At 39.9% G+C, this 9472-nt stretch overlaps 1 protein-coding gene across 1 annotated transcript; it reads left to right on the top strand.

Moving 5' to 3' along the window:
- The first annotated feature begins 1519 nt into the window (after window positions 1–1519).
- Window positions 1520–3567, top strand: LOC104591477 (uncharacterized). Its single transcript, XM_010250320.3, has 3 exons — window positions 1520–2100; window positions 2214–2343; window positions 2469–3567. Exons 1-3 carry the CDS (start codon window positions 1968–1970, stop codon window positions 3292–3294), a joined length of 1089 nt encoding a protein of 362 aa, XP_010248622.1. The 5' UTR covers window positions 1520–1967; the 3' UTR covers window positions 3295–3567.
- Window positions 3568–9472: the final 5905 nt, after the last annotated feature.

Genomic DNA, 9472 nt, shown 5'->3' with positions numbered 1-9472 from the left:
GGGTTTTGATTGATTATCTGCCATTTGGAACGGCGTTACAAGTAACGCCCCCATTGACACCAATCGGACGGTTCATCAAACCAGACGATCTGAATCCAACGGTTCATAGAACAAATGTCACGTGATCCCGATTGTACAAAGTACAAACCCAGTTCTGGTAGCGGTTGATGCCGGAACGGATTAGGTGTATCGAGCTGGCTACGTAAATCCAAGAATATAAAAACACGTATACACTCCAAGGTGTATTCAGTATTCTGATTCTGTCGCCTGTGGCTGTCGGTCGCATCGAATCGATAGAACATGTCTCTTTTTGTTTCGAGTTTTCAGAAAACGCGTTTTATCGGGATGGATCATGGATGGTACCCGACACAATACGTATCCGTATGAGGATTGGGCCCTTCTGTTCCATATCCCATTCAATTGATGTGAATGTGATGAAGCTATTTTTGGAATCCAAACAGCGTTTTCCATTTCCATCTTGTGGTGGATTCTACATCCTAGAGGATCTCTAAATACAAACAATTTGTTGCTCCGTCTTGATACTTGATACTTGAGATTCTTTCGCCTTTTTAAGAAAAAACCTTGCACAGGAAAAGGAAACACACGATTAATTTCATTCTCAAATGTGAATTCGTCTCGTCTCTTACTGTTGAAGGAATAGGATAGAAAACGTTTATAACGTTTCTGATTTCTTTCTCGTCTCGGGGTGATGGTATTCTTTCTACTATTCTCCTATTGAAATTTGAAATAAAAAATATTTTTCACACACACACACGAAAAAAAAAAAAAAGCAATTGGGTTGGAATCTTTGAATCTCAACGCCTCGGGAGGTATGGTCCATTGGCCCTGGCCCACATCTACAGTAAACAGCGAGTTAATTTATTTCGTATGCAACTCTTGGAAATTTATTTTGTCCTTAGAATAAGGTGGGATCCCATGACTGATGACTCTCAATTTCCACACCTTGTTTGTAACTGCAATTGGAAGAAATCAAATTAAAGAGTTGCATAAACTACTCTTCGTTGTTTTCTAAGCAGAGCCAGAGGAGAGGAGAGGAGAGGAGAGGAGAGGAGAGGAGAGATCCTACAGTCCTCCTACTCCATCAGTAGTTGATCCTGTCCTACTTCCTAAACATGACTAATTGACCACGTGCACATTTTAACTTTCCTGGTGCTTGAGTCTTGATGATCGATGATCAGTGCCTTGTGAGAAACGTCACTAACGGCCTTGGAGCAGAGAGTCTATTGGCAATTAATGGGGAGTAATGTACAAGATATTGAAGTGGTCAACAATCTCTGATCCGGGTAGTGGTCAACGATCTGACGAACGCCAAGCCCACATATTGAGATTGGGCGATACGGGTGAATGAGACGCAAGTCCTGACGCACGCTCTAGCATTGCAAATCCGGGATCCGGGACCATTTTACGCTCGACGGCGTATCGGGCCGTTGGTGTCGGCCGACAATTTATTTTCTTTTCTGTATTTAGCACAAAATTCCTTTCAAACAAGTTTTAAATTATTGAAGCCAAGCTAACAACTCACTCTCACTAATAAACTCTACTTTACATTTGATAGAGAGAGAGAGATGTTCTTCTCCATTATGATTGTTTTCATTTTCTTTTTTTCTTTTTTTTCTAGAGATAGAGATATCTTAAAATCCAATTCATTTCTTATGCAAAGCATCACCAGACTTGCGTAAATCCCACTTGATTGCTTCACCTTCCTGGGTTCTTCTCTCTCTCTCTCTCTCTCTCTAATAACTTGAAACCTAAGCATGACTTTTCTCCCCCTCTTTTAAATCATGGACAAATATTCTTAACTTTTCCACGCAAAATCAATAAAGAGGTGTTCCGTCTTCTCTTTCTCTCACTTCATCATGTATAAACCCTTGAGCCTTCCCAGCAAGTGGCTACTTTGAATTCCCAGAAGAGACATCGATATCCTCATCATCGGCGTCATCTCAAAAATGGGGCGCCATTCTTGTTGTTTTAAACAAAAGCTAAAGAAAGGTTTATGGTCTCCTGAGGAGGACGAGAAGTTGTTCAACCACATCACTAGGTTTGGTATTGGCTGTTGGAGTTCAGTTCCCAAACAAGCAGGTAATAATCAATCATCTGGCTGTCTCCTCCTTAATTAGTTTCCATGGAAATCCATGGTGTAGTGTAGTGTAGTAAATTGGTAATTCACTAATTCTAAGCTTCTCTTCTTGCAGGTCTTCAAAGGTGCGGAAAGAGTTGCAGGCTCAGATGGATAAACTACTTGAGACCAGATCTTAAGAGAGGAATGTTCTCACAGGAAGAGGAGGATGCGATAATCAGTCTCCATGAAGCCCTCGGCAACAGGTATCCAGACACTCGAGAATGTGATTCTGGAAAATATATATACTTCTCGATGCAGAACAAAACTTAAATGAATTTTGAACTTTTTTTTTTCTTTTAATTTTAATTCTTTCTTACTGGAATTACAGGTGGGCTCAAATTGCAGCACAATTACCTGGAAGAACAGATAATGAGATAAAGAACTTCTGGAATTCTTGCCTGAAGAAGAAACTGAAGCAACAAGGAATTGACCCAAACACCCACAAGCCGTTGTGTGAAGCTGAATTACGGGATGACAAGAAAAGTAGGGAAGAAGATTCCTTGCAGCCGTCTCAGCCTAAAAGGCCTCGACGCACACAGAGCTCAGAGGAATTTGGGCAGGCATTTTCCGTTAACAGTTCGGGCTACCATGTTGCCGGACTCGATGGAACTTCAGAAGAAAAATTTCTGACAAAACAAATCTTTGATCCCTTTCCTTTGTTTGAATTCCAAACGGGTATCAATCCTGTTGGAACAAATTCCAACCTCGTGTCTCAACATCACCAAAATTTCAGACCTTTCAACCAGGCCCACTTGGCGACCACCTTTGATTTTGGGTTTACTTCGATGCCCCAATTAACTAGTGTGACTGAGACAGATACTTCCGAAAACAATTCAACTTCGAGGGTGAGCAGCTTATTCTACAACGAAACAAAGGAAAGTTCTAGTAACAGCTGCAACATGAGCAGTCAGGCAGAATTTCAGATGAACAACATGGTCAGCAATGCAAGCTTCTGTTGGGACTCTTCTGACACCAGGTTGGAACCTGTTTTCCAGTTTCAGTTCAACGGGATCAAATCCGAAGAATTGGAGCTACGTTCATGGCAAGATGAGCAAAAACAAACACAGAGTTCAGATGATTTCAGTAGCTTTCCATTGACGTCACTATCTGAGGACCTAACTGGAGCGGGTTTTGATATGTTCCAGCATATCTAGACTGTAAATTCGTCACCTAGTTCCACCAATTTTTTCTTCTTCTTCTTCTTTTCTTGTTGGATTTTAAACCCCCTCCCTCTTCGCTTGAACACACATATAGATGTTGACAGTACATGGAGAGATCCTACAGAGAAAGGTTTGAGTTGGTGATCCTTTGGGCTTTCCTTTTCTGTTTTTTTTTTTTTTTTTTTTTTTTAATCCTTCTTGTCAACAGAAGTCGTGAAATAATGTTGTTAGAATTGTGTGAACTAAAATGAATTCTTATTCTGTAAATGGATTTTGCAGAATGAGTGGTGACTGTTGACTGTGTTTGTTTGAGCCCCATTAGGAAGTTGATTCTAGCTTCTAATGAGTAATCTCATGATAGAATATGATACTGATTTTGGCCAGAAAATTTTAATATTAATCAACTACTACTATTACTATTGTTATTGGTTTCTTGTCTGGGTTAACACTAATTACAGAATAGAAAAATGCGGCCTTGACTTTCTCTCTGTTTCTTTTGTATCATCATTATTATGGTTTTCTCCTTCCAATCATTTTCTAAGCTTCTACTCTACCCAGTAGTTTGAGTTCATATGGTGTTGCGTGGAGGGTGGACAAGAATTTCTTCAGCACTTTATCTGTCACCACGTCAATAGAAAAAGAAACCAAGTCTGAGCAAAAATTAAAAAGAAAAGAAAAAAAAAAAGAAGAGAGGGACCAGGCCCATCCATGTTCGACGAACTGAACTTGCATCATGTATGTGTTGGTTCATATATATCTCATGGTGGAGATGACCGACTGTGGGATTAATTGGGACGATGGCCACCATTTTGTCTGGGCGAGAAAGAAGCAAGCTTGGCCAGTCGCTTGTTTCTCTGAGCAGTGAGCCCCTCCGCCATGGGTCGGTTGGGTTGGGAAGTGATTTAACTCTCTAGCCCCTCCCGTGCGCGTAGATTGTCCCTTTCTGGAACAGGGGGGCCAGGTCTGGTATAGTAGTAATGGGAATTCGATTCGGGTTGGGTTGAGAAATGTCCAAACTCCAACTCCAGTCCACCCTCAACCATATAGGAGCCTGATTCCAGAACTGAATTTGGTTTGGGTTAGGTAACTAGCTATTTAGACTTTAGTGAGTTGGATCAAGTTTTGTCAGCATCGTCCATCACAGACAACCAACCACCAGTTGGAGATGTCACGAGGCAAAAATCATCCAAGTCAAGTTATTAAAACTAATTAGGTGGTTTAGATTCATGGCTCATTAATTAATGAGTTTGATTTTAGTCCAGAGACTGATAAGAAACACCCATTCTTGTAAGCAAAGAACCTGAACGGGGGAAGAGACACGGTTGATTTTTCTTCTTCTTTTTCTTCTTCCGTTTTTAACCGCGACTGGAGAAGAGAATTATGGAATTTTTGCTACATCCATTGCACACAATGATGTCACCTACATATTAATTGTGAATAGTTTCAAATAAATGCAGATTGCTAGTACGTACTAGGTACTATATTATATATGGTTCTCAGATAGCGTTTGGGATCAAGAGTAATACTACTTCTTTGAAGATTTTCGGATCAAAACAGATATATTTTTTTTTTCCTTTGCTTTCTAACAAGGAACCCGGTACTCCAGTAGAATTCTATCTGAAGGTCTGGGTTCTGGAGTAGCCAGCAGGACATCCCTCTACGCTGGGCAGCCTGGGCTAAAGAAAAGGGATTTTGCCTGAACGGGCTTCTCTATTCAGCCAGCCCTCAGTAGTCAGTCCTACTGCTTTTGATTGACTCCAGACTCCAGAGTCCAGGCCTTCTCCAATCCAAATTTCCGTCTACATACCTTGAAGATCGAGGGTTTTTGAACTTTCCCATTTCAATTCAACAACCCAAACTCAGAGCAACAATTTTGCCTCTGAAACCAAAGGAAATAGTTGAATTTCCGGCGCTCCGTCCAAGCTCCGCCTCCGGTAATCATTAATCAATGATCTCTTACAGTATCTGGGTACATAAACAGAGAAATTGCTGCAGTCGTCCGTGGCACTGCAATTACCGGTAACAGACACTTGACAGTGGCTCTAAACACTAAACTTGATTGTTTTATTAGTTTTCTTTCTTGAAATTCAAAAATGCTGTGAGTTTGAACGTACGGAGAACAGATAAGAAATGATGGTTATGGAATCTCTCTCTCTTTATATATATATAAATATATATTATACTCGTACGTTCAGCGGTTCAAGGAGGGAGGGGGGGTCACATCGCTGTCAATTTTGAGAAGAGCAGATGTGGAGAGATTGATGGAATGGGCTGATAAATGGGTTTAATTTGGAAGAGTTTGGAGATTGGCGTACGCGTTGCATCAAACGCTTCCACATTGGTTTATGCTCTGAGCAGCTCCAATTCAACAGCTGGAGCTGGGTAATGTTATATCCACTTAAAAAAAAAGTTGATTGAAATTGCAAACAGACAATTTCTTGAGAGGCCAGGCCGGCCGGACTAGCTGTTCCATCTCTCTCTCTCTCTCTCGCTCTCTCGCTCTCTTTTCCCCGCTAGCTGCTGGTGAATACGTACGAAGAAGTCGTGTGGACCATGACCGGGTCCGGATGACCCTCATCAGCTTTGGAGGCTTCGTTACGTTCAAATTCGAAAGCTTTTTGCAAGTACCGAGCTGGGACCTTTCCTGGTTTCTTTAACAATGTACAGGAAAATCGCGTGGACCATTCATTTCATTGTCCTCGCCTCTGCTACTCCAGAGTATGTGAATATGTGATCGAGTATGTCTAAATCCACTGGGTTTTGGCATTTCTGAGAGTACTCAGTACTGCACAGCGCCACTGCCCTACTCCTTCAATAATGCTAACTGGGTAATGCTATTGCTATTACCGTTGTACAGCAACTCGAATCTTTTGCTTAACCTGAAATGCCAATAGACCATAAGATTCCATTAAACAAATAGCTGCCTCTATATCTGCATGACTATGATGAGGTTAATTGTCCCTTCATTTGCCACGTATCTAATGTATTGATGAATTGGGTCCACTTCACCTAAAACACCCTCCCTTCATAGATTGGAAAAAGATTAGGTAATTGCTTTACTATCTGATTGATGAATAATATAGATATGTATTGGCAGTTGTAACAATTAATAAATTGGCATCATTGCTTTATGCTGATTCTTAGTGTTACTATTAACTACCGTTTAATTAATGTGGGACCCATCTAAATGGTGATCCCAATTTTTCTTTTCTTTTTTTTTTTTTACTTAGACACGTGGCAACTTTTATGTGAAATTTATCAATGAACAATGATGTATACAGGTGGCGACTTTTCAAACCTATTTCCTTCAAACAATTATGGCTCTACTCTCTAGTGAGTAGTCATCACTCATTTTCAGATTAAACGACAAAGGATGTTGTCAAATGAATTTATGATGATACAACCGATTTATCGCTTATAATAGACTAGATCACTGAGAAGCATCATTGATTCAATTAACCAAAAGGGTGTCAAAATAATTTTGCTCAGCTTTGTGACCTTTCAATTGGGTTTGGACTCCGGTTAGATCTCAGGCTTGCAATCAATCTAAGGAGTTCATACGTCAGGCTCGCCCACTTTAAGAATCCATCGAGGTTGGGCTTACTCACTTACAAGTTACACCCGTGTTCTATATTAGATATTGGGATTTTAAGTCCAACCTTTGGATCTCTGCTAAGCCCATGGGCCCAAAGTTAGTAGTACCCATTGAGAGGGCTTTGCAAGATATGCTCCATATGAAAAGCCTTCAAGTTCTTTTAGTGAAGGAAAGTCCAACAACACTCACCATTGAGCCCATCAATGCCAATCTTGGCCAATCTTGGCCCAAGAGCCCATCAAGCCTACACAACTCTAAGCAGTGCTACTTTTATTAACGGTCTGGATCTGTTTACAACAAAAAAAAATTCCTATGATCTGTGTTGAGTAGCATTATGGGTCCCAATCTCATGATGAAATATCTTAAATTGAAATTGTATTGAGACAATTTTTATTGTAAAGTGTAAACAGATTCCACCTCTTTTTCAAAAGGGAGGAGGCAGATAGCAGGGGAGTTTGGATGGGCTCCCCACAGCACATCTTCATGAGGCGCTCTGTGGATTGTGGGGAGCCCATCCGATTTCGCCTTCGGGATGGGGTGGTCGTTGAGCCTGGTTCCTTTATCAAGGTTTGGACAAAATTGTGATTCACAGTTTCACACCATTGGATTATGTGTTCCTGAACTTTTCAATATATGTCTACGGTTCCGATTGTTGAGATCAACTTAGATCAAATAGCACAGGTTATTTTGAATAATAAGATAAATAGATTATTTAACAGCGATTGAAGAGAATGCATAGTTTTATTTTTCTACTGCACTTCAGTAACTCCTATATATCAAAATTATATTGAACTGTGTGGAGTATAAAAAAGGTATTCTGGAAAAGCCTACCAATCTTGGTGAATATAGAGCTGTTGTATTAGGTTTCTCTGAGGTTAAGAATGAGAATCTTGCACATGGGGTGGAGTCCGGAGAGAATGATGTTTCAAGGGTCCCACCAGAGGTACCTTTCACATGAAAGGGATCCATGGCAAATGAGACATATCCTTAAATCCCGTGCGTCCAACATCTTATCAGAGAACATATCACTCTTTAACTGTGATTAATTTTTACGGTCTTTCTTCTTACCCGCTTCATTTTAATTAGTCAAATTGGAAGCACGATAAAAGAAAGATTATCAGTGGGTTCTCTTCTTCTCTTCTTGTTCTGACCCCAAATGAATTTGGACATATCACATAGGGCACACCAATGATTGATTTAATTTGCTGTGAATACTCACCATGCGGCTGATTTAATTTTGATATAGGCACACCATCACTGATCACTGGCTGTTCTAATTTGATATGGGCACACCAAGAATGATCTAATTTGACATGGCTGATTTGGGTTTTTCATCAAATATAGCATATAGGCTGTCCATGTGGAACCCACCTTAGAAAATGAATCCATTGCTGCATTTTGTAAATCCTGTTTTACTAAACGGTATAAATAGGGATGGCGAATTGGCGATGGAGAAGGTTTGGCGAGGGTTTTGAAAATCCTAGATTCTACCCGCCTTCTTAAAACTTCCCAACAAATGCCCACTCCAAAACTCATATCAGTTTGGATTTTGAGAATCTAAACCCTCTTTATACATGAAAATGCAAAACCCTCTTCCTATCTTCCTCATGTTTAAGGGTAGATAAGGACGAGTTTAGAACTCACATAAAATTTCTTATTATTTCTTGTTATATATAAACAATAAACAAGTAAAATAACATAAACAAACAACAAAATTTTCAATTATTTGATTGAGACAAGTAAAAAACACATAAACTGTTAATTGTCCTTTATATAAAGTTTAAAATATTATTAAATTCAACACCTAATACACGAGTTCCATATGCTTTTCAACAATATGTGAGTCAGGAAGGATTTGGTTTAGCCTAATACCATACCTTATACTCATATGAGTTGTAGAATATCAAAATCCATCCCCACCTACCCTGTTAGGAAGGGATACCCACCGGTAAGGGTGTCGATGGACTAGTTTTGGGTAGAGGTGTAAATCGGGTCGTGTTGCCCGCGGCCCGCGTGCTAGCACGGCCCATATATAATATATATAAATATATTATAATATATAGTATATAATATATTAATAAAATAAACAATTGTTTTCATTTTTATTATATTAATTTATTTAATTATTGTGTGTATATATAAGCAATTGTATACATTAAAATTCATATAAAATTAAAATTTTAAGTTTTTTTTTCAATTTTATTAAATAAATAGGCAAAATAGCTTTGGCCTGGTCCATGGCCCGACTTGGGCCAACCCGGCCCACGGCACTAGCCCACACAGGCTTGGGCCATGGGCCATGTCAGGCCGACCCCCAAACTTTTCAATGAGGAGGGGCGGCACAGCCTACACTTTGTGTAGGCCGCTCGTGGGCCATGCCATGCCAATCCGACACGGCCCACTTTACACCTCTAGTTTTGGGTTGGAACCCATCCAGTCCAAAATCAATTTGGACGGATTGGACGGACCAACAAGACAAATTGGATTGGACCAATCTAGTCCAAAATATTTATTAAATTGGACTGCACCTGGTCTATCCATAATAAATTTATATTGGATTAGGTTGGATTAAGCCAA

The sequence above is a fragment of the Nelumbo nucifera genome, chromosome 4 (genome assembly GCF_055504915.1).
Source record: "Nelumbo nucifera cultivar China Antique chromosome 4, China Antique-T2T, whole genome shotgun sequence".
Lineage (NCBI taxonomy): Eukaryota > Viridiplantae > Streptophyta > Magnoliopsida > Proteales > Nelumbonaceae > Nelumbo > Nelumbo nucifera.
The sequence above is the reverse complement of the archived record's forward strand: the minus strand, read 5'-3'. Positions and strand labels throughout refer to the sequence as shown.

Excerpts from the sequence above, each read along its gene's own strand:
- LOC104591477 (XM_010250320.3), top strand. The coding sequence starts at position 1,968 with ATGGGGCGCCATTCTTGTTGTTTTAAACAAAAGCTAAAGAAAGGTTTA. Across the intron at positions 2,101-2,213 it reads TTCAGTTCCCAAACAAGCAG|GTCTTCAAAGGTGCGGAAAG; the intron begins GTAATAATCAAT and ends CTCTTCTTGCAG. Across the intron at positions 2,344-2,468 it reads CATGAAGCCCTCGGCAACAG|GTGGGCTCAAATTGCAGCAC; the intron begins GTATCCAGACAC and ends CTGGAATTACAG.